The sequence below is a fragment of the Mauremys mutica genome, chromosome 1 (assembly GCF_020497125.1).
Source record: "Mauremys mutica isolate MM-2020 ecotype Southern chromosome 1, ASM2049712v1, whole genome shotgun sequence".
Taxonomy (NCBI): Eukaryota; Metazoa; Chordata; order Testudines; family Geoemydidae; genus Mauremys; species Mauremys mutica.
This window is the reverse complement of record NC_059072.1, coordinates 136,226,319-136,252,049: the sequence shown is the minus strand read 5'-3', so window position 1 is coordinate 136,252,049 and position 25,731 is coordinate 136,226,319. Positions and strand designations below refer to the sequence as shown.

At 43.8% G+C, this 25,731-nt stretch overlaps 1 protein-coding gene across 4 annotated transcripts in view; it reads right to left on the bottom strand.

Moving 5' to 3' along the window:
• Positions 1 to 230: 230 nt before the first annotated feature.
• TSPAN11 (tetraspanin 11) overlaps positions 231 to 25,731 on the bottom strand; it is a 164,015-nt gene continuing 138,514 nt past the window's right edge. For 3 of the 4 annotated variants that reach the window (XM_045001098.1, XM_045001097.1, XM_045001101.1), the window contains 3 exons: positions 9,016 to 9,124; positions 751 to 4,841; positions 231 to 444 (listed from right to left, as the gene is read on the bottom strand). In XM_045001098.1, coding sequence (XP_044857033.1) covers positions 9,044 to 9,124 — 81 coding nt within the window. In that variant the 3' untranslated portion in view covers positions 231 to 444; positions 751 to 4,841; positions 9,016 to 9,043. The remainder of the gene's footprint in view (positions 445 to 750; positions 4,842 to 9,015; positions 9,125 to 25,731) is intronic. The other variant, XM_045001096.1, reaches the window with a different exon arrangement.

Here is a 25,731-nt window from a genome sequence, read left to right as displayed (position 1 = left end):
TTAACAGAGATGAAATCATTAGAATTCTTTAGAAATTGCTGACTAACCTACTGATTTTAATAGAGTGAAGAGCCATACCACAGCAGGGATATAATTTCTATTAGATAAAATTCCATAGGATTTTTGATAAAGGAAATGTTTACCATCCAGGGACTAAAAAAAAACAAAACAAAAAAAACACATTGTTTCACTGAAATGAAATAAAATGTGCTTATGGGACTTAGTTCTGATTTACATTCTATGCCTTTATTCACTGAAAGATTATAGTACCACATAGAACAGCATAACAATCAGTCAAATATGGCAAGAAATAGGAACCATGAGATACATTAGGGTTGTTTGAGAAGGCAAAAGTTGGTGTAACAGCTGTTATACTGGAGTTCTGGACTCAGCTATTAACTTAATGCAGCATTTTTACGTTACTCTAACTCAGGGGTCGGCAACCTCTGGCATGCGGCTCGACAGGGTAAGTACCCTGGCGGGCCACACCTGTTTGTTTATCTGCTGCATCGGCAGGTTCAGCCGATTGTGGCTTCCACTGGCCAATGGGGGTGGTGGTGGGAAGCTGCAGCCAGCACATCCCGCAGTGCTTCCCACCGCCCCCATGGGCCTGGGACAGTGAACCGCGGCCAGTGGAATCCGTGATCGGCCGAACCTGCCGACGCGGCAGATAAACAAACTGGCATGGCCCGCTAGGGTGCTTACCCTGGCGAGCTGCATGCCAGAGGTTGCCGACCCCTGCTCTATAACTGATGGACTGTTTACATTACAATTCCAAACAAGCTGATAATGTGTATATTATAAAAGTACAATAGGGCAGAAGTGCTTTTCCTCCACTACATTTTATGTCTGACTGGAGGGCATATTTGTGTCCACTGCTTTAGACTGTATACAAGTTTGAGGCTTAGTTCTTTATATTGTTTAATATCCTCTCCAGCTGTACTTTCGATTGTGCAGTACCTTTTTGAGAGCTAGCGGGACTCTAACACAAAATGAAAGCCACTGTGCAAAGTTACATTTTCCACTTTGAATTTTTTTTAAAGCAGTCAGTTAATATCCTGATGAATTCTAAAACACCTTTACACAAAAGTTACTTTATCAACAGAAAAGCTAGTTGCTGTCTGTAAGCAGGTGATGTTCACAATTTGGCCTGGGCAGAGTATACTCACATTTTATAAAGTCCAAATTTAGGCCTCAATCCTACAATTGACAGTCTGTCCACATGATGTCAGTTCCCAGATCTGAGTCTTACCTCCTTCCTGGAATGTAACTTTATGGGTAACAAATATCAGTGAAAAACACACTTCAATCTATGCTGCTTTCATCCCCAAACTGGCTGTTCTTGGGGTTTGCCCTGCAGATCTCCTCTGTCTCATTCACTCATTTCTTCTATCTCAGGGAGAGGCTCCCACCCATCTTATATTTCTTGAATGGAGAGAGAGACTCAGTAAAAACATCTTGACAGATATATGTAGGGTCTAAGCATCTGAATCAAGATAATGCAGCAGAAAAGCCCTGGAATCTGTCACCCTATTATGTCTCCTTTCGTTAGCCCTTCCTTTGCAGCTGTCACATGATTTAGCATGGATAACATAGACAGTAGCCTATGACATAGCGGAAAGCTGCTTGAGTATCTGTTTGCACTGCTATAAAAGAAAACTAACAGGTTCTACTTACCATAGCAACAAACATACGCCTTCTCAGCCTAGCCCTTCCTATCATTTCTCAGTCAGCATCGAGATGTTGACTCCCACCGCCATTCAGCCCAGGATACCAGCCTCAATTGCTCACTTGTTACATTTTTGAACAAGCACCTTTGTGCTTTCTCCCATGCTGCCTCTCATGCTTTGGAGGCGCTCCCCATAAACATCCACCGAGCCAACTCCTTCTCCTCCTTCAAAACCCTCCTTAAATCTCTCCTTTGCTGAGATGACTATAAGAAACTTCACAACAGTTTAGGCTGCAGGTATGCTGAGATCACTTCCTATCATGCTGACCAGCATTGTCTCATTGTGTCCTTGTACTCCCCCATTGGTCTGTCTCTATCTGTTATCTCTTGTCTAGTACTTTCATTGTAAGCTCTTTGGGCAGGGATAGGATTTTTTTTCGTTTTGTTTTGGGTTTTTTTGTTCTGCATTTATATTGTGCCTAGCATAATGGGGTTCTGGTCCATGACTAGAGTGCTTAGGCCCTATGGTAATACAAATAATACAAAAATAGTAAGTTCAGGTCAAGTAATGGGTTGTATCAATAGAGTTTTATCTCAAGCAGGTTAAAAATAAAAGTAACCGGGACTCTTCAGCTCGTTGTGGATGGAGGTGCACACACAGGATCACCAAGTCATAAATGACTCTTTACCTCAAATGCATGCATTGCCTCCTGCCTTTCCCTCACCAGTGCTGTTTGGCAGTCCTAGCCTCAACCAGAAACTTACTGGTGTTAAACTGTAAAACAAGGAGGTGGTAACTAGCAAACAACTGCTGGTAAAAACCTGACAAGCTGAGTTAGAGACAGCCTGTGATTTAAAAGACCCCAAACGTAACTTGGGCTATGCCTACACTACATCATTTACAGGGGCACTGCTGTATCGATGCAGCTGTGCTGCTGTAGTGCTTCTGGTAAAGATGCTCTAAGCCGATGGGAGAGAGCTCTCCCCTCGGCATAATAACTCCTGCCTCCTTTAGAGGTGGTAGCTATGTCGGCAGGAGAAGTTCTCCTGTTGCCATAGTGCTGTCTACACCAGCACTTAGGTCGGTGTAAATTATGTTGCTAGGGGGTGTGGCTTATTCGCACCCCTGAGCGAGGTAAGTTATATTGAACTAATTTGAGGTGTAGACGTAGCCTCAGTGAAGTAGCTTACAAGGCTATGAGAATCTGAAAATCATTAATATTACACACAAAACAACACCTAGAGAGTTGTCCTTAAATAAAGTATCTTTTCTTACAGTTTCTCTTAAAACAAGTCTCAGAGGTATCACTGGCAATAGAAAAATGACCGTTCTTACACGTATTTAAGTAATAGTAATCAAGTGTTGAGTAACACACCTAAGTGTAATTTGTGAAACTATCTACTTTGGGTTCACTTGTATTTTGCAAAACTGTTGAATCTCTCATAAAATTACAAGTGTTTTTTTTTAATTATATATAAAGTGGGGGTTTCCTTCTATTTTGCAACTACGTAATCAAGAACTAACTATGTGGCAGCAGAATCATTTGTTACTGAAAGAATTTCACTGTCCTGAAAGAGAGGATCGGAAAGAAAATTGATTGCACCTCTAGCCATCCTGTTCCATTCTGTCTAGCCATCTGTTCCATCTAGGTACCCATTCCACCTATCTAATCATTTATCCATCCTGTGCTCGTCAAAGTGGTTTCTGAGCAATTTGGCAGTCACAGCAAAGTGACAGCAATTCAGATTTGTTTTTAATGCTATTTCTTTTTATTTGTTCTTAGTAACTGTAGGGCTCATTAGCAAAATAACCCTTATACCTAAGTGGAGTTAATATAATGCATTCTGATGACAGAAAACAGTTGAATGATGTAGTGTAGCATTTCAAAATCTTTTTAAAAAGAGGTTTTTCTCCTCTGAATCAGGATCCCTAAGCTGGGCACAAAATCTCCTCTTTGATCAGTTAGGTTTGTGCTGGTAGTGGGCAGTAAAGCTAAAAGTCCTAATGGAGGCACTTCAGATAAATATGGAACTGCACCAAGAGCAATGCAAAAGCGGATCCTCTCCCACTGTTGTCCCCTACTCACAATCTTCCCAGAGGCCCTAAATTATAATTGAACATACTTCTAAAGCAGGGTTTTTCACACTTCATTGCACCACGACCCCAATCTGATAACAAAAACTACTGCACGACCCCAGGTGGTGGGGCCGAAGCCCGAGCCCAAGCCCCACCACCCCAGGCGGGAGGACCAAAGCCAAATCCCGAGGGCTTGAGCCCCAGGCAGGGGGCCTGTAACCTGAGCCCCACCACCCAGGCTTCAGCCCCACCTCAGGCTTCAGCCCCAAGCCCCAGAAAGTCTAAGCCAGCCCTGGCAACCCCATAAAAACGAGGTCATGACCCACTCTGGGGTCCCAACCTCCAGTTTGAGAACCGCTGTTCTAAATCAAATCTAGCTGAAATGCATCCAGTCTACTCATAAAGTACCCTCTGCTGGGCTGTTCCTGGTGCAGCTCTGGCAGCAGGGCCAGTCTGTTACCCTCTGTCTGAAACAAAAGGTGCTGGGACTGAAGTGCAGCTTCAATTGGACCTGAGGGAGGGGGAGACAGACACAGATTGAAAAAAAATACTAAACAGAAAAAAGTTGACCTAGTTCTGAAATCTAAAAAATCCCTTCATTTAAAAAAATACAGCTAGTTGCTCGAGTTAAAATATCCTATAGTCATGGAGATATTTCTGTTAAACTAAGAAAATCTGGGATGAATATGCAGAGGATGCACTGTTACCGCACAATACAGATTGTGGAGCTACAAAAGAATGTCTTTACAAATCATACTGCATAAGAGTAGTAACGTTTTTACCAAAAAAAATCTTGTACAAAAAAAAATAGAAAATATTTTTCTCTTCTCAGTTAAGAATTATTTCAAGGTGGATTGGAAAGTGTTCCAGGCAGTGACCTTGCTAAAATTCATCTCAATTTAAGGCATATCAACATGAACAGAGAAGGAGGCTATAAATATGGCCCATTAAGCATCCACAGTAATACTGATACACGTTGAAATGTTGCTTCTCTAGATTGTGCATTAAGGAAAAGAGAGCGGAGACTTTTAGTCTTCAGTAAGAGTCCATTTTAATTCTTCTGTGTAGACAGCAGGTAAAAATCATCCCACAGCTCTGTGTTTAAAACAAAACAAAAATAAATTATTGTACCACGTCAGTAGTGGATGGAAAACACTAATGCATAGTTGCAGAGCTAATCCAATTTCATTGAACCAAAAGAAAATTTTTTAAAAGGCCTTTTTATTTGCATAGTAATCAAATTTCCATTCAGTCAGATATGGATTGTGTTTTTCCATTAATACCGTATTGACAAACAGAACTCTAAAAGGTCAACAACAAAGATTTCTTATACAGAACAACACAAGCTCTTATGATGCCTGATTTCTGTGCCCACCACAAGGGTGGACTTTAGGCCCAAGCTCACTGCACATCCAGGGGCCCTTCTTCCTGCTGCCAGACAATTGATGGCTCTGGTAAAGGTACGGCTTGTTGAGATGCACCCCTGCGAGGTGCCAAGCACATTCTGGGAGGCTCTGAACGCTACTACTCCCACTGAAGTCAGTAAGTCTGATCCTGCTGCCACTGGATGGTCCTGTTTGACCATCTGCTCTCCCAGCACTCTTAGGGCCATGTTCCCTTCTCAGCTTCTTCCCATCCATCTGCACTCGGGCTTGACACACTGTGCTGGAGACCAGCTCTTCCCCCTGCACTTTGCTCACTGCACTCTGCATTGGATCAGCCTTTGCCATTGCTTGGCAACTGGGGGAATATTGTTGGTGTACGGAGGCTAGGCGTCCAGTCACAGGTAGGATGAGGCTGGATGGTGTCCTGCCTGTCCTACTTTGCACAAAACATAGGTGCTGTCCTGCCCCCAACACATCATCATGTCAGCTATTTCCTTTCAAAGTGGGACCAGAGAAGCACCAACCACCTAATCCTTGTCCCTCAACATATGATTTCCATTGGTGTTGGGGGAGCAGGGGGAGGCTTGTGGGATCAGGCCCTGTCAAGGAGAGCCATGTTGACAGATCTCTCAAAGACAGCATCTGTGTCCTGACTGGAGTCCTTTGCATCCATCTCCTCAGCTGTTTTTTTTCTTATCTTTGTCTTGTTTGTTACAGTAGGTTAATTTCTGGCAGCTATTTTTCCATGCTCCAGAATGTTAATATCACCATTCTATTTATAGTTCCCGTGCTGACACTTGGTAATGAAAATATATTTTCATGACTTGTATGCGCTCCTCTGGCTTTCTCCTTTTCACCCCCCTGACCCTACTGCTTTCTTCTTGGATGACTGAGACTTTTCATGCTGCCGGGCAAAATTAGTTGAAAAGAGGAGTATTTCCAAAGTTGAAAATGATTTAACCCCCCCCAAAATCAGTCTCATTTAATTTATGAGAACAATCTGATTGTTCCTTGAGCACTGACCATATTGTCAGAACTCTGGATATCTCCAGAGATGTAGATTAATGAAGAACTGCAGAGATTAGGCAAACAAAATCCCGACTGGTTCAAATCAAGATCTTGCCTGTGTTTAGGCAGAACATATACAGAAGCCTAACCAGAGCTAGGTTAGGTAGTTGGAACGTCATTAAGAGGAAAGTAGAGGCAGAATCTTGCTCTTGGAGCTTGGCAAACAAGCAAAGGTGCAAATGACATTTTACGCTTTACTGCATTTCTGAGCTGTAAATCAGCCCAACGCAGAGGACCCAGGCCAGGCCACACCCACCACTTAAACCCATGGGGCCAAATCTTGATCCTGCTGACATCGATGACAAATTTTCATTGACTTTGAGAATGGGATTTGGTGCGAAAGCACAAATCCGGGTCCCAGCACCTGTTCTCTGCAGCTAGGCCAGGCACAGGGCAGATTTGGGATAGGGAAGAATATTCTTCCCCAAACTAAGGGGCAGTTGAGGAGATGCTCCACAAAAGTTGCTTCAGTCATGGTAGCCACCATTGGGCCTTATGCAGTCCTCTGTGGGGCAAAGGACGAGAGGACCTGACCTGGGTGGGACTTTCTGGCCAGCCCATGCCTCACCCCTTCCTGCCCGCTGCAGGTGGACCCTGCAGCGATGAGCACTGTGCTGAGCATGAAATCTGCTCCTCTGGCATGGCTCACTCTCCTAGTCCCTCCCTTCCCAACAGGACTCCATTAGTCCCACTGCATGTGGCCCAGATCTCTACTCCATTATGCAGCACTTCAGTGATGTGGGGGCCCTGAAGTGGCTGCCTCTGCTCTGGGGCAGATTTCATCTTGAATGCTAGAGAATCTCATCGAGTTTGCTCATTTGCTAAAGCAGGGCATTCACCCTCTGAATGTGCGTGCGGTGCATGTGGCTCTGCTGTCACGTCCATTTTCTGCCTCAGCTGCTTCTACTAATAAGGCTTTGATGCACTGGGTCACATCTTGACTTAATTGCAGTCAGACTCTCTTGGCAGGTCATTTAAACAGAACATCTCCATGAAGCTGAAGCAGGTGCTTGTTTTCCAGTTCCATGACAAGGGGGGCCTGTCAACAGAGCAAGGGAGGGAGCTGCAAAAGCTCTACCACCAACTCACAGACAAGACAGCTTATTACTAGTCTGACAGTGCACAGTAAACACACTGGGCCTCATTCTCATTTACACCAAAGCCACTTTATACAGCTCTAGGAGCGGAAAAGGGCCTTAGAGTGAGAGTAAATCTCATTTATTCCCCCTTTAAGGTCTCTCTGCGCTGCAGAGCAGCCTTCGTGTATATGAAAATCAGGCCCGCAAACCTGAAAGTGCTGCTGGACTCCACACAGAGGCTTGGCTCTAAACAGAAATAACAAAAAGACCTGTTTGTTGCAGGAGAGATTTCAGACTGAGGTCCAGTCCTGGCAATCAGAGATGGCTCCACTCACCGCTGGGTTGAAAAATAGCACACAACTGATTACTGCTGGTGCCATGGCTTTGTTGTTATTTGTGTTACTAAAACTCTTGTGTTGGGACAGGAGTCTTCTGAATTGGGTGGATTTTATTCTTTGAATACCTCACTTTTTTCCTTTCCTCCTCTGAGTTTTATGTATGATTCCTACCCATATTTCTAGTATCCCTGCCCAACTGATCAAGATCAATCAGTAGGATACAACACTTAGAATTATCTGAAAAATATCAAGCCATTATATTTATATTACTACTGACATTTCCAACTGGACCATGTCACTAAGGATGATTACAGGCCCTATTATTATTATTATTTACTCCCACTTTAAGGTCCTTTTACCCAGCCAGAGGGGTGTGAAGGGGCCTTAGTGTTAATAAAAATCAGGCCTTATGGCAATTGCATATAAAACAAATATTGAACTCCTAGTAAAAGTTAGACAATTCTAGAAAATCTATTCCAGTTCTACTGGCACCAATAACATTGTTTTGATCAAATTAATTTTGCTGTTAGTTGAAGAGATTTTGTCTTTGTTTAGGGCCTGATCCTGCAATGAGTAATCCCTACTTAAAAGAGTACAGTGGCCTTCAACATTTGTATGAACATAAGGTTGTGTCCAGACCCCACTGAAGTCAATGCGTGCTTTGTCTCTGACTTCAGTGGGATCAGGATTTCTCCCATATGAACTGGGATAGAAAATAAGACCAGTGGTGCATCTAGCCCAATATTCTGCCACTGACAGTAATTCCAAGGAAGATACAAGAAACTCTGTAAAGGACAATTAAGGAATAACCAGCCCATAGGGAAAATTTCTAAGCATGAAGGTTTATATCCCTTGTAATTTATTTTATCCTATCTAATGTAACTGTGGTTCTTCTCATTATCTGTATAAACATCCAATCCTTTTTTTGGAATCCTGCTAAGCTCTTGGCCTTTGCAATTAGGTAACTTTACTGCCGTATTCCCTATAGCAAAAGGAATACTTGGAGAATTCTACTAACATTGCTGTACTGTTAGTTAGCTACAAAAGCTATTAAAAAGTAAAAGGGAGCCACTGTAGACCCATTGACTTCAGTGGAACTGCTCATGTAAGGGTTGGTCTTGGAAGAGTGGGTTTGCAAGATTAGGCCCTATGTTATGTTTTACAAACATTTAATCATCCTGAGTGCTTATTTGCTCTTACACAACTCCACAAAGGCAGGCAAATCACATGCAAAGCCGCTGCAAGCCCACCTTTCAGTTACAGGTTGTGCTGTGCCGAAAGAGCTGACAGCTTTTTACCAAACACCCAAGAAAAAACAAAAAGAATCATGCAAGATGGTCACAAGCCACAAGAGCATTCCCAGGCATGCATTTAAAAGAATACCACACACACACCATACCATAGTAGGGGTAAAGAAGGCTAATCAGTCACATTACAGAATACGCATCTTCTTCCTCTTCCTTATAGAGAATATAGTTAAAATAGGCAGTCAGGCCTGCACCAAGCAGCTGGTACACCATAAACAAAAACAGTCAGGAAAACAAGTTAGATTGGCTTGAACAGATTAGCTCAGTACAATAATGTCGAAGGATTGAACTAGCTGCCCCCATTCATTCCAAATTAGCACATGACACAATCTCTAATTTCCTCATGACAAGAATTGGAGCTGACCACAGAAAAGTAACAATTTGGGCTTTTCCTTCACATATCTGTATGTTTGAAAACAGCGGGATTGTCTAAAGTTTTCACCCTCTGATGATAAAATAAGGAAATTAAAATAGTGAGCAGCTGTTTCTATAGTTTAAATCATTCAGTCTTCAAAATCAATACAAATTCATTTGCAGTACGGCAGAACCACACAAAGGTTCCCATCCAACAAAGCATTTGAACACACGCTTAACTTTAAGCACATGAATCACTGAATTGACTTCAATGGGACTGCTTGAGCAGTAAGCTGCTAGTCAATGTGAGTAAGGGTATCAGAGAGGCTGGTTCTAATTTGCACAAGTCAGTTATTCCCAACAGTGCAGTCATTGGCACAAATGAGCAAGGCTCTACTGCAGGGGTTCTTAAACCGGGGGTCAGGACCCCTCAGGCAGTAGTGAGGTTTTTACATGGGGGGGGGGTTTTGCAAGCTGTCAACCTCCACCCCAAACCCCGCTTTGCCTCCAGCATTTAAATATATTTAACACCGTTATAAAAGTGTTATTATTTTGTAAGGGGGGGGTCACACTCAGAGGCTTGCTGTGTGACAGGGATCACCAGTACAAACGTTTGAGTGGCCACTGCTCTACTGTAACTGGGTTTTTGAAGCTGTACAATATTATTTTCTTAAATCCTACTGCTTTCTCTGGAGATAAACTACTCCTCAGAGAGAACAGTGGGAACCTAAACTGCCTAGGAGTTTTCTCTCACTTGACTACCCAAGATACAACCTTTGGCTTCTTTCTGCCACTTGAAAAATTAAAAAAAAAAATCAATCAATTAAATTTTATTTAATATGAAGAAAATAATTCCCTACTTGAGCAGAAGCCAGACAATGTTGAGATTTATGAAATCAAGTGCTGTCTTTCTTGCAAGTTGTCTGGATAGAACCCATTTCTCCACCCCTCACTGGGTCTATTTAGTGCCACTTTTCATGGTTGCAATGCCTGCTATAGGTGAGGTAGGTATATAGGCCTCATTTGAAGCCCATCGTAATTGATGGAAGGACTCCTATTAACATCAGTGGACTATAATGAGGTACCATAGTGCATGCACCATTAAAGCAGCAACTGTCCTTGGAAAAGAGAGCTATGGTTGATTCATAAAAAATACCACACAAGTGCATTCACGTTCAGCTTTGGCATCAAATGAGGATAGAGCTTGTTTCTTCCACACGAAAAAACTCTTCCAGATTAATAGACTAGCGCTGTATTTAGGCAGCTGGAAAGAAAGCATGAGAAAACATCATGTGCTGCAAACCAAGTGTTTTGTGGGGACAAAGTGTAACCTTTTAAAATGAATATTAAAATTTCATGAGAATTAAAACAGCATGGAATGCACCATCCTCCTAAACGATTGTTAGACATGCAGAATAAAAGAAACGTGCACATCAGTGATGTAAGAGGACCTGCCTCCTTTTAAGCTACAGCCCTGATTTTGGATGTGAGCTTGAACTTGAGAGGTCAACAACAGGAAGGCAGAAGCAGAGTGACGCTGTATTATACAAGGCATTAAGCCTTTATTTAGACTTCGGTGGAGGCAAAAATAAGGGATAAGTAAAGGTCCTACTGAGCTTGATTGTGCTTTGTATGCTTCCTTGTCTGTTGTTCATTCTTATCAGTTTGAACACTCGTTTGTTGATTGGATTAGAAAAGCCATGGGAGTGCAGAGTGCATGGTAGCAGATATCAAGCTGTGAAAGACCTTATCCATGATGCGTGACAAATCAGAAGAGCTCCTGAAACTCCCTGGGTTGCTATCCATTGCCATTTCTGGATGATAAGCCACTGGAGGGCAAGAGTGAGGTGGTTGAACTGAATTAGAATAAGCGCTAGACTATGACTTTCCCATATAACTAGAGCGCTGCAAAATATTTGAAACAAGAAATGAGAAACATTAGCAGTTTACAGGGTTGGTTTTTTTTTTTAAAAAGAACTTGCTAGAAGTAGAGTGAGACTTATTTAATGGAGAAAAAGACAGTTTTTGAGGTTCACAATGAAGCAGTGGGAAATGGTGGCCAACGCTAACAACCAGTGTTTATACGGAGAATTTAAGCTATGCCTCTCACCCCAGTATGTGAGTAGAGCATATGCTCAGTGCAGCATATAATTGAGCATACAGGGCACATGCAGTAATACTTTGCCTGCACATATTCAGCACTGAAAAGTGAGCTTGGTTGCAAATCAGCTCAGAAGGTCTGCAACTTTGCCACTACGTGAATTTATTCTTTTGTTTTAGTCACACCTCTCACTGTGCATGTGCTGGGCCTAAGGCATGAGGACATTGTGGCGTCCTGGTAAGGAAGGGGCCAGATTTGCTGCTGTTGCAGATGCTCTTCTGTAAGTGCAATTGTGAATACACTTCCGCATCTGAACACTCACTGCTCTTTTACTCCGCCTGCTCCTGAGGTAAGCTCACCTCTTCTGATCTAGTCCCTGCTTGGCATAAACTCCATTGTAAACACTTCATGGCCTTCTTGCTTAAATGAAAAGTTGGTTAAAAACAAACAATGGCACTTGATTTATTGCTGTTCTCAATGGACACAGAACACAACTTGTTAAGGGCTCAACATGGCTATGCAAGCAAGTAAGGGGTGGTGGTGCATTTGGGTGGACTACCCATAGCACTAATTGAAGCATGAGAGGGCAATCAAACTTCACAGAATGGCTACCTCTCCCCCTGCACAGGTGGGTAAGAGGGGCTGGGGACTGTACATAGCTTTGGCTCTAATGCTAATGTGCTTGCCTGTGTAGCTGGCCAGCATGCCAAGTATAGGCCTGATGCAATGTCTTTCTTCCTCGAAGCAGAGGGGAGTCTGGGAGACAGATTGTGACTCTTTGAGTCATACTTTTTCCCAGGTTGCTTGTGGGGCAGCAGAATAATATGCTGCAGGTCATGAAGTGACAATCTAGCTCTAAATCTCAACAGGCATGTGGCCCAGGGGTCAAACCACTGGCTATTTATATATGAGCATTGCTGGGTCAGCTTTGACAGAAAAAACTTGGGGCAGAAGGAAGGGAGATGGGAGAGTCAGCAGTAGTAGCGCCGTATATTTCACTCTCTTTCCTGCCCTCTTCCCCCACTTACAATGTACAAAAGAAAAAAATCAGACAGCTACTATTCCACGGCTGCTGAAATTTCTGAGCATGCAAACCAGATGCTCAATATTTTGCAGAGAAATGAATTTTCAGTTACACAAAACTGCCTGTAATGAAAATGGTGAAATTTTTAAACCGAAGCACCCCACCCAACTCTACTTTTGCACAGCTCTAGTTATCACCAAGGAAGGTAGGAGAAAACGAAGTTTGCCTTAGTGTAACGGAGTAAGCAGGTGAATGGTACTGATTTTTTTTTTTTTGCCTCCAGTGCATAGCAGGAAGGGAAGCACCCATTAAAGCTGAAAATGAGTGGATGAGTTATATAGTGATAAACAGGAAGAAACGAGCACACAGATGGTCATACCGGAACAGATCCCAAATGGACTCCTATGTTAACAGGACTGATTCCTAAAAATAAAAGTAAATCCAAAACATAGGAGCATTAGCAGAGTGCTGTATTGACAGGAAACAATACACAAAAAGTGCAGCAAACACATATTCAGTCCAACTAATACCTGATGAGCCCAAAGAGATAATAAAGAAGGTACATATACAAGGTAAAAGTCTCAAAAGCACTTAAGTCAAAGTTCCATTTTTAAAAGTGACCTAGGGTATGTCTACACTGCAATTAAAAACCTGTGGCTGGCAAATGCCAGCTGACTTGAGCTCGTGAAGCTCAGGCTAAGGGGCTGTTTAATTGCAGGGTAGACATTTGGGCTTGGGCTGCAGACCAAGCTCTAGGACCCTGCAGCGTTAACCAAACCCTTTGCTCAAGCCCTGTGAGCCCGAGTGAGTTGGCACAGGCCAGCTGCGGGATTTTAATTGCAATTATCCCCATTTTACTGAGCAAACAGAGGACAGAGATGTTACGTGACTTGCCCAAAGTCACACAAGCACAACCGTGGCAGAGGCAGGGATGGAATTCTGGAGTTCCACTTCCTGCTTCTTTGCTCTAGCTGCCTATTAGCATGCTGCTGTATGTCAGGCACGCAAAAAAATACTTGTACAGAATGGACAGGACAGCTGACAGTGGAGAGGCATAAATAAGAAGAGGAAACAAAGGCAGTGTGAAAGGGTTAAGTGGAATGATCAGTATTTTAAATTATGGTGATTGGAAATCCCTCCAAGCTGCACACCCACTGAATTAAAAAGACTGAAGGCACTTCCTATGTGCAGGGCAGATTGTGGTTAGGCTGAGAGTGTGCAGAAGACTCTTCCATCCACATGTTCTAGCGTCTCCTCCCATTTGTCCCAGTGGCCTGTCTACAATCACCAAGAACACTGATGAAGCTGTGACAAGATGGCCAATGTAGTATGGTGGGTCCTGCGCTTTTCTTGGTGGGGGCTAAGATGCCACCCCTTGCCCCTGCTCTTGGGGTCCCAAGGGCCTCACTAGTGGCCCAGGAAGGTGGTAAAGGAGGGAAGCAGAAGAGGGGTCTGGGTTTACTCCTTACTCTGAGCCCCAGCCCCTCTCAACCCCTGTAGGTTCTTACCCTCTTCCCCCTTGGATGGGGTATCTTCAGTCCTTAAACACTGGGGCGAGGGAGTCTCCCTCCCCTGCTTGGGCAGGGTCTCCCTTACTCCAGTTTCCTGATCTTTCAAGTCTCACAATACACCTCCAAACTCTAGTCCTCTTTCCTTCTTCCCTGACCGCCTGAAGCAGGGGGGGTTTATTAGGTTGCTAACAGGGCCTTAATTGACTACAGGTGCACCAATTAACCTGTAGCAACCCTCCCTAGTTTACAGGGAACCACACCTTAATTAGCCTAGGGTTTATATACTTCCCCTCTACCACTGCTCCCTGGCCCTCCTGTATCACAGTGCACAGAGCTGAAGTTCAGAGGAAGCTCCTGGGGGAATTTCACTGCCTAATTGTGTCTGAAACCTAACTGTTTCAAAAGAAGAAAAACTAAAATTGGTTAATGGAGCAAGAACAAGATTGAGAACCACAATCTCCATCATGCTGGTCTCTTCCACCTGCATGTGGGAGACGGATGCCCCAGATCACACATTCAGCTGCTCCAACCAGGTTCAAGCTAAGGAAAGTAAGGAGACTTGTGAGTAAGACCCAGGAGTGGGACTCAGGAACGAGGCTGTCTGGAAAACGATTTCTGTTTCAGGGCACTCACTTAGGCTGTAGAGAACTCAGGTTGAAGCCCCTGCTCCAAATCAGGCAGAGTAGGGCATAAAGCCTGGGTCTCCCACATCGCAGGTGAGTTCAGGTACCAGCTCTGCCTGACTTGAACCTGGGCCCCTACATTCCAAGTGAGTGCCTTACCTATAGGTCCGAGGTTCCAAATTTTTTTCTTATCATGTTCCCTTTTCCAGATCTACAAGCTGCATGCATACTCCTACCCTTCTCATCATGATACTCTGGGTGTTCTTCTTAACACTACCTGCGTTTAGCCATTCGTCCATATTTCACTGTTACATACAGATATAATTACAGTGCAATGTATACAACCAACCCCCCCACCCCCGCTAAGTTCTGAGCTCAGTTAGACTGGACAGTTGGTGGGCAACCGAACCCACTCTGCATGGAGACTGGAGGTGAGGGCTCTCTACGTCAGCGTCTCTGTGTGTCTGTTTTCATTGGTACATCTTGACGTAAATGAACTACCATTTTTAAATAAGTAATTCCCACAGTTTTATAGCTTCATCGGAGTAGCCTATTATGAAAATGCAATAAATAAAATAATAAATAAAATCCACCATTACACAATTTTGCTTGCGTACCCCCCAGAGATGTCACGCACACTACAGTGTGGGAACCCCGTTAGGTTCTTCAGGGGTCTGTTTCCATCTCTCTTCTCCTCCATTCCCTCCATCTTTCTCCCTCCTTCTGCAGTCTGGACTTGAGACACCTTCCCAATGAAGTTTTCATCAAAACTTGTTTCCACGAAACAGTTTGGTTTAGACAAATTGGCAATTTTTGACAGAAAAAAGTTTTGCTGGACATTTTTCAACCAGCTCCACCCAAAAGAACAGGACTCTCTTTGTGGCTCTGGTCAAACGCCATGCTTCAGTTCCCCATCTGTAAAAGGAGGTGTGTGATGCTTCCCTTTCTCACAGAGGTGCTGTGGGGATAAATCCATTGTCTGTGAGGGGCTCCAAAACTGAACTGATGGGGCCACAGAAGCAGGTACACAGTAAGGAGCACTAGATCAAACATAGAGCCTCAGAGGGGCATAAGCAGCATTTTATTTAATAATGATTGATTCTTATTAGAAGGCCTCTGTAGTTAATGCATTGGAGTGTAAGGAGGTGCTGTGAGACGTGTCTCATGGAAATGGAATTGAAATAAGATCACATAATTAACCTTCCTCTTAATCATCACCCCCTAATGGACTACACCTGATAATGCTTTCTTGGCACAATACCACAGGCCCTGTCTGACTGAGTTAAGGTGTTTGTCAGCTGTAGGGCTATGCAGAGTGTAGCACAGCATGTCAAAGGCCCGCAGGCAGAGTCAGGGTTTATGTTATTTTATTTTTATCTGGGGTTAAAAGAAACCTGGGGAAATAATAAAGTAGCAATTTCAGCTTAAAGCGTTTATTTTTATTTTAAGATGTAAGCCTGGCCGTTAGCTGCCCAAATCCCATTGAAAGTCCTTTAGAAATCCCAAGGGATTTCAGTGGGATTTAGTCATCTCACTCATTTCAGTTCCTTTGAAAATCCCAGCCTCTGTATTCAGGGGTTTATGTGTAAACTGCTCAATACAAAGAATCTAGTAAATTCCTAGCTCCAAGGCCCATTGCATCATCAAAGCACGTTTCTTCACGCAGGGCCATGACCTTCCACGAAAACATTTATTTTCGAACCATGGATGAGAGCGCTCCAACCGCCCCTCCCTGTGAGGTGGCAGGAGCTCACATAGCTCCAATGGCTGTTTATTGCAAGTTAGCTGAGAGCCAGCCTTGAAATTTAAGCATCTAGCCTCCTGGTTAGTCAGTGGTGCACCATCACTTTCCAAAATGACAATATGGCACGTGTGTCATGGTGAGCACATGGAAAGTATCAGTGGGGTCGTGGCGTTAGGCACAAGAAGGGCTTGGCAGCCAGGGAGTAAGGGAAAGGGAAAAGGATGTGGCCATTCCTCCTTCACCTTACCCTGTGTATTTGACTCTGGGGGATGGGATTTTAAAAAGTGCTCAGCGTTGGCGTAACTCTTGCTCAATGGTAATCAATGAGAGCAGAGTTAGGCCAACACTGAGTGCTTTTAGAAAATCCCATACTACGTGTATCGGGAGGACTGACTTGAGAACTTGTGCAGAGTAACTGACTGGGAGGCATCATGGCAGGTGGGAATGGGAAGACGCCAACACATGACAGAGTTGGGGTGGAGTTTTTCTAATTTTAAAAGAAAAAAAGAAAACGTTAATAGGGAAGTGAAAATGTATGTCCAAGCAAAACACTGAAAGGCATGAGAAACTGATGTAAAGTCATGGTGGCTGGCCAGGAGCTTGAAAATTCTGAGTATGGGGCCACCCAGAGCAGAGGGATTATAGTAGCTAATCAAGAGTACAGAGATGTTCATGTTTCCACTATGGGAGAAAAATCTCCTCCAAATCTCTGATTGTCACCCAATCAGAGTGAAGGAATCTGCATACTGTAAAATGATGGAAATATAATTGTAAATGATTATGCAAAATCAGCTACATATACCAATGAGAGTGAAGGAAACTGCCTAACTGAGAAAAACAACAGCTGTGCATCCATAAATGTGTAAAATCCCTGAACTCTGACTGAGTCAATCCCATGTCAGTACCAGTTTTCATAATATATTTTTATGAAGAGAGAGTAATATGAGAGCTCTATGCAAATAAATGATAAAAAAGAGATAGAAAGGAGGGGTAAGTCTCAGTCTGAGAGTAACCACAACTGTATTATAAAAAGTAATGGCCTTTAGATAGAAAGGAACAAGTTTCACTTAGTGAGAAAAAAAAGCTCTCTGAAAAAGCAATTTGACAGTGGAACAGCTGCCATGAGAGGGCATTGAGGCTCCATCAGTGGAAATATTGAAAAACTGAACTCACTCTAGGCAACAGTGATACTAAAAAAGGGAGAGCTATATAAAATAGACTATATTGGTGAGTAAAATCAAATGTTGTAAGGGAAGCCAGTTATGTTCTTAAAAGAAGATAGTGCCCTGCAGTGCCTAGATGGTGCAACAAACTAGCAGAGGGAAGAGACAGTCTGCCTGTCTGTCTGTCTAAAGGCTTGTCTACATATGGAGTTATTCAGGAAGAGTGTAGACAAGTCCTAAGAAAGACTCTGTTGTCCAGGCTCTAGCACAGGGCTAGGCAACCTATGGTACGTGAGCCGAAGGCGGCACGCGAGCTGATTTTCAGTGGCACTCACACTGCCTGGGTCCTGGTCACCGGTCCAGGGGGCTCTGCATTTTAATTTAATTTTAAATGAAGCTTCTTAAACATTTTAAAAACCTTATTTACTTTACATACAACAATAGTTTAGTTATATATTATAGACTTAGAGAAAGAGACCATCTAAAAACATTAAAATGTATTACCGGCACGCGAAACCTTAAATTAGAGTGAATAAACGAAGACTCGGCACATCACTTTCTGAAAGGTTGCCGACCCCTGCTCTAGCATATCGATAAGGACCCATGTTCTTGTCAAGATATATAGAGATCTGACATTAAAGGGCAGCAAAACCCATCTGTCAGTCTTCTACGTTGCCTTACTGCTATTTATTATGAGATTTTATTACTTTGGGACCTGAAAACCTGTGGAGAGGGACTCGTGTGGATTCAGTGTAGTAGAAAAATTCCCAGTCCTTGTATTGGAAAGCCCTGTTGCAAAGCCGACATGCAAGAAGAAAGAATTAAAATTGTTTTGAGAATTCAGCCCCTTGACTTTTATACAACTAAATCCTCACCTTCTGTGGTGCAGTAACACAATATTTGTCTACAGTGACATTCCTTAAAAGGAAAATGGGGATTTGCATGAAACCACTTCATAAGCTGAGTGTCCCTGCATTGTCCCACCTGCTGCCTCTCAACTCTCCCAAGCCAGAGGAGCAGCTCCACCATCTTTTCTCCATAGCCTTGACCCTTCAGAAGCACCAGCAGCTCTCTCCTCCCCTTCACTCTGTTGCTTTACCCTTCCTGCAGCGACTAGAGGAAGGTGGAAAGTGTCCCGCCAATGTCCCTAAATGCTGTGAAAGCCACAAGGTTGACTTTTACAAGATGTCCCTCCGTAAGAACTGCACTTGCACATCTTGGAAAATGTTCATTCTCTTAGATGGAGGCAGCAACTGGCTAGATCGCCTCTCTCCACTGATTACAACTGTGATTACATCCATCCTTCCCAACTGTGAGACGCAAATGGCCAGTGGACTATGTGAAGGATAAGTTGGGGTAGATAACTTCTGATGAAGCACTCATAACCTACCTGAAAAGTGCTGAACTTAACAATGTAACCCACTTACATGGCAGGTGGAGGAAAACTTCACTCTGGGCCAAAATAATCATGCAGTTTTTAGTTAGGGAAAATGCCCATAAAAGTCAAGTCCTACTCATTATCCCCTTTGCACTTTTAGCAATGGAAGGATTTTAGATCCCAGTATCCTGGCTAAATTCTAGCATGGGTAATTGCATTCTGCCTATTGAAAATTCCCAATAGTTGCTTTTTCTTGGTAATGTAATCTTCATTTCTTATCTTAAAGCTTAGTTTATTACGTTGGAAATGCTAACTCCTGGTTGCAGAATTCCACCCCAGAGGAATTTGCAGTTTGGTGGTGGGTGAAGCAATGGCTACCTGTATATACAGATGGTTGCAATTCTGTAAAGTGCTTTGAGGCTTGTGACTCTTATAATAACAACATTCAGACATGGATTGGCTAAGAGGAAAATGAGCCCTTTCGATTTGAGGGAGGAGGGGAAGATCTCAACTAGCCAACATTACTAGTAAACAATCTATTAGTGCTAGGCAACGCCGACTGATTCTTTGGAACCACCTGTTTCCTCAGCTTGTACTTGTAAGAATACCCTCAGATAACCTGTTTTTGTTTGCAAGTCTCCAGAATTGACATATTTTTCATTATTAACTAATAAACTAAGAATTGAAATACTGAGCACTTTCATCCAAAGTGCTTCATAAACACCAATTAAGTGAAGCCCAGTCAGGACAGTGTTCACTTTACAGATCTGTAAACCAAGGTACTGAGAGGCTAAGAGACTTACCCAAGTCCATACAGTGAGACAGTGGCACAGCTCACGCTAGAACCCATGGTTAAGATATCCAGAAATGGTTACCTAGAGTTAGGCTCCTAAATCCTTTTCTCAGTGCCTAAATATCTTGCCTGATTATCCAAGAGGCAGAGCACCCAGCAGCTCCCACAGAATTCATGGAGGAGCTGTTGTGTTCAGCACTTCTGAAAAATCAGGCAAGATATTTAGGTAGTGAAAAATGGATGCAGGAGCCTAACTGGAGGTATTTTTTAAAGTCTTGCCCAGGTGTCTTGACTCAAAGTTTCCTTCTTATAACCACTAGACAACGTTCCCTCTTTTCATACATCTCCTCTGTGTTTACTGCACCAAAAGTCAGAAAGAACTCCTTTAAAGGAGCAATGACAAATCAATTCAATTTAGATGTGGGGGAAGATTATGAAGTAGCAATAGACTCCAATACAAGAAAAGCCATTTCACACAATTTGTTACCAAACTTACGGTTTCAGATTTATTTTTACAAGTAGAGAGTGGGATGACTTGAGAGAGCGAGTTAAAAATATCACATGGGGAAAAAATCACGTGGAGTGAGGAGATAAAGTGAAAATAAAATGCTGTTTTCTTTTTTTTAGCATCTGTGTGAAGTGTTTGTCTTTGGGTTACATGTTTATACGATTATATTGACATCTCCTGTCCTCCAGAATTGAATTTCAGGTTTAAATCTGTGAACCGTTCCCTCTATTACACAGCAAATCAGTGTCTGAAAAGTGTCTGTGAAGCACTTATAAAATACAAGATGTGCAACTTTCTGATCATTTGGATTATAATACACCTTGCTCTATAGGGTCTCATGCCCTAGCATGACAGGATTTGACCTGAGATGAACAACTAAATAGAACAGTGAATTCAATAAACCACATTAATGGAACATTACATTAGATTTCAAACACACAGGAGTCGGGCAACTGAGATTTAAGGTTCCTATGGCAACCCAAACTCTCCTCTGTGCATGTACCGTGTGCACTATGCTTGTCTTTTCTTACAAGACTGACCAACACAGGGCAATGGGACATATTACTAGGCAAACGTTAATAATGAAAAAAAACCGGTTACCTACCTTTCATAACCGTTGTTCTTCAAGGTGTGTTGCTCAGGTCCATTCCATTCTAAGTGTGCGTGCACCCACATGCGCGGCCATTGGAGATTTTTGCCTTAGCGGTACCTATAGGGTTGTCTGTGGCGCCCTCTGGAGTGCCGCATTCATGCTGCGGTATATCAGACGCCGCCAGCCCTGTGCCCTCTCAGTTCCTTCTTGCTGACAACTCCGACAGAGAGGTAGGAGGGCAGGTAATGGAATGGACATGATCAACACATCCTGAAGAACAACAGTTACGAAGGGTAGGTAATAGTTTTTTCTTCTTCGAATACTTGCTCATGTCAATTCCACTCTAGGTGACTCATAAGCAGAATCAATGGAGGTGGGCTTGGAGTTCACAGCCTCACAACTTGCAGCACTGCTCTGCCAAAGTCAGCATCATCTTGAGCCTGCTGGGTCAGCGCATAGTAGGACGTGAACGGGTGGACGGACGACCAGGTCGCAGCCCAACAGATCTCTTGGATTGGGACCTGTGCCAAGAAGGCAGCTGATGACACCTGCACCCTAGTTGAATGAGCCATCATGATCGCTGGCGAGGGCAACCATGCCAGCTCGTATCAGTAGCAGATGCAGGCCGTGATCCAAGACGAGATTCTCTGGGCTGACACTGGGAAACCTTTCATCCTGTCAGCTACAGCAATGAACAACTGTGTTGACTTACAGAAAGGCTTTGTTCTATCAATGTAGAAGGCCAGTGCCCATCTGACGTCCAAGGTATGCAGGTATGCCCCTCTGCGCCAGGCACCGTAGGTAAGAAAATTATGGTTCTGAAGCAGGGGTCCCCAAGCTGGCTGGGTGAGGTGAATTGCTTGGAGTTCCAGGAGGCTGATGCTGACACTGTGTTCCCAAGAGGAGCGGAAACCCTGGACGGGAAGATGACCATCCCAAGATACTAGCAATAATCAGGACACAGATTGGGTTGCAGGGAGGAAAAAGCTGCAACAGCTGTTGCAACATGGGGTGAATGGCACCACTATGCTTTCAATGCCAAGAGAAGGAATATTTGGCAGAAGAGAGGGAACTTTCTGGAGAGGATAGAGAGGTGTTGAAAGAGGACCCTGACTGGGACAGAGGAAGAAAAATGAGTCACAGCAAGTGATCCCTGAATCTTCTAGCAGGGACAAAAAATGGGATTTCTACCAGATGATTAGACAAGTTACTGTAGTCCTTGTCCACTCACCACAAGCATTTTAGCAGGGAGGCCCGAGGAAGAGAAGGCAGGTGCCAGCCTAGGATGAGAAAAGTGAGATGCATAGAGGGAAATGAGGTGCAGGCCTGAGGAAAAGGGGCCACAGATTTCCACGTGGGGCCTAGATAAAACCCTGTAAATCCTGTCTGAGAAGACTGGTCCCCAGAAGGGATGGAAGAGAAAGGCAGACCCATTTCCCCTGAGAAAGTTACAGCAATGGAGAAGGCAGAAGTTTTCCCTTTGTGATGCAAGCCACACTGATTGAGGCAGCACCAATAGAAACACCACCAGAGGGAAAGGAGCTGCTTAGAGCCTTCTGGAGAAGGGGCTGAGGCTGAGGAAGCCGGAGGATGTCTACAGAAAGAGATGTGCCCATTATAGCAGGGCTTCCCTGACTCACTGGGAGCCAGGAAGCATCAAGGAGCTGCATCATCATCATCTTTCTTGCCACTTCCCTATTTGGGGTCAGCGACTTCTATAACCTTCTTCCAAAACTCATGATCATATGACAAGCTGCCATACAGATTGATCTCTCTGAGGTCCACTGATATGCTATCTGTGTACCAAGTCTTCGGTCTTCCTCTTGGTCATCTTCCGTTCACAGTCATTGCAAGTGCCATCCGACTGATGTAGCTTCATAGAATTCAAGATCAGAAGGGACCATTATGATCATCTAGTCTGACCTCCTGCAAGATGCAGGCCACATAAGCCGATCTACCCACTCCTTTAGCAAGGGACCCCTGCCCCATGCTTCGGAGGAAGGCGAAAAACCTCCAGGGCCACTGCCAATCTGCCCTGGAGGAAAATTCCTTCCCGACCCCAAATATGGCGGTCAGCTGAACCCCGAGCATGCGGGCAAGTCTCTCCAGCCATACCCTCTGGAAAAAGGTTAAGAATATCATATCATTGACCCATTGTACTATTTACCAGTGTGGCACTTAATTGACCTATTGACTAAGCCCGTTATCCTATTATACCATCTCCTCCATAAACTTATCTAGCTTAATCTTAAAGTCATGGAGGTCCTTCGCCCCTACTGTTTCCCTCGGTAGGCTGTTCCAGTATTGCACTCCCCTGATGGTTAGAAACCTTCGTCTAATTTCAAGCCTAAATTTCCTGACTGACAATTTATATCCGTTTGTCCTCGTGTCTACATTAGCACTGAGCTGAAATAATTCCTCTCCTTCCCTGGTATTTATCCCTCTGATATATTTAAAGAGTGCAATCATATCTCCCCTTATCCTTCTTTTGGTTAAGGAAAACAGACCGAGCTCCTCAAGTCTCCTTTCATACGACAGGCCTTCCATATCTCGGATCATTCTAGTGGCCCTTCTTTGTACCCGTTCCAGTTTTAATTCATCCTTCTTAAACATGGGAGACCAAAACTGCACACAATACTCCAAATGAGGTCTCACCAACGCCTTATATAACGGGACTAGCACTTCCTTATCCCTACTAGAAATACCTCGCCTAATGCAACCCAAGACCGCATTAGCTTTTTTAACGGCCACATCACATTGCCTACTCATAGTCATCCTACGATCAACCAGGACTCCCAGGTCCTTCTCCTCCTCCGTTACTTCCAACTGGTGCGTCCCTAGCTTATAACTAAAATTCTTGTTAGTCATCCCTAAATGCATAACCTTACACTTCTCACTATTGAATTTCATCCTGTTACTAATACTCCAGTTTACAAGGTCATCCAAATCTCCCTGGAGGATATCCCGATCCTTCTCCGAATTGGCAATACCTCCCAACTTGGTGTCATCCGCAAACTTTATCAGCCCACTCCTACTCTTGGTTCCCAGGTCAGCAATAAATAGATTGAATAAAATCGGACCCAAAACCGAACCTTGAGGAACTCCACTTGTAATCCCCCTCCAACCCGACAGTTCCCCTTTCAGTACTACCCTCTGCAGTCTCCCCTTTAACCAGCTCCTTATCCACCTCTGGATTTTCATTTCGATCCCCATCTTTTCCAATTTAACCAATAATTCCTCATGCGGTACCGTATCAAACGCCTTACTGAAATCCAGATATATTAGATCCACCGCATTTCCCTTGTCTAAAAAATCTGTTACTTTCTCAAAGAAGGAGATCAGGTTGGTTTGGCACGATCTACCTTTCGTAAATCCATGCTGTAATCTATCCCAGTTGCCATCGGCCTCCTGCTCCGTAACCACTCTCTCTTTTAAAATTTTTTCCATTACTTTGCATACTACAGATGTTAAACTAACAGGCCTGTAGTTACCCGGTCACTTTTTTTCCCCTTCTTGAATATAGGAACTACATTAGCTAATCTCCAGTCAAACGGTACAATCCCCGAATTTAGAGATTTATTAAAAATCATCGCTAACGGGCTAGCAATATCACTCGCCAATTCCCTTAATATTCTAGGATGAAGATTATCCGGGCCCCCCGATTTACTTCCGTTAAGCTGTTCAAGTTTGGCCTCCACCTCAGATACCATAATGTCTACCCCCATATCTTCATTCCCATCGGTCCCTCTATCACTATTCCTTAGCCCTTCATTAGCCTCATTAAAGACCGAGGCAAAATATTCATTCAGATATTGTGCCATTCCAAGATTATCCCTAATCTCCACTCCGTTTAAAGTTTTAAGCGGTCCCACTTCTTCCTTCTTGGTTTTCTTCCTATTTATATGGCTAAAAAACCTTTTGCTATTGGTTTTAATCCCCTTCGCTAGGTCCATCTCCACCCGTCGCTTTGCCTTTCTCACTGCATCCCTACACCCTCTGACCTCAATAAGGTAGGTTTCTTTGCTGATCCCTCCCATTTTCCAATCCTGGTACGCTTTCTGTTTTTTCTTAATGACCCCTCTAAGACGCTTGGTCATCCAGCTCGGTCTAAAACTGCTACCTACGAGCCGTTTTCCCTTTCTCGGGATACATGCCTCTGACAACTCCTGCAATTTTAACCTGAAGTAACCCCAGGCGTCATCTGCCTTTAGATCCCTAAATATGTTGGTCCAGTCTGGTCTCCACTGGATATTGGCCATACCCACATAGCCTAGAATCACTCGACTTGTCTTCAGTTGGACCAACCTGCGTTAGGCCCCTTAGAACCTCATTTTGTTTCCTATCACGGGCTTGGGCAGAGGACTGGGATGTGGTGGGGGTGTGGGGTCTGGGGTGGGACTGGGTACGAGAGGCTCAGGGATGGGGCAGAAGGTTTGGGGGTGTATGTGGGGGGGTGAGGGCTCTGGCTAGGGGTTCAGGCTCTGGGGTGGGGCCAGGGATGAGGGGTTTGGGGGCTATGGCGGGGAGAGAGGACTCCCTCCATTTGACCATCTCAACATCTTCATTTCTGTGGTGGAGACCAGCCTGATTTCCTTTATTGTGGTTGGCAAGTCTGTTCGGTACATTAAGATGGGTCGAATGACAATTTTATACACTACCTTTTAACTGTATTGGCATCTTTTTGCCAGAGAACAGAGTTCAGCTTCCACATTTGTTCCACACAGCTTTAATACGACGTTGGTCATCACTCAGGAGGGCACTGATCTAAGGTATTTACATTTTTTTACTCTTGTAAATTCTCTGACTGTGATATCCATTATGGTAAATCTTTCTCCCTCAGTTATCCTAGCCTCATCTTACTAATGTTCACTCTTGGCCCAACCCACTCAAAACTATGGTGCCACTGCTCAAAGCTGGCTGGCAGGGTCTCACAGTCTTCCACTTATTGCTCTGTGCGAACAGCATGTTCTGAGGTGGCTTCTTTTGTATATTCTCACGTATCATATCCATGACAACT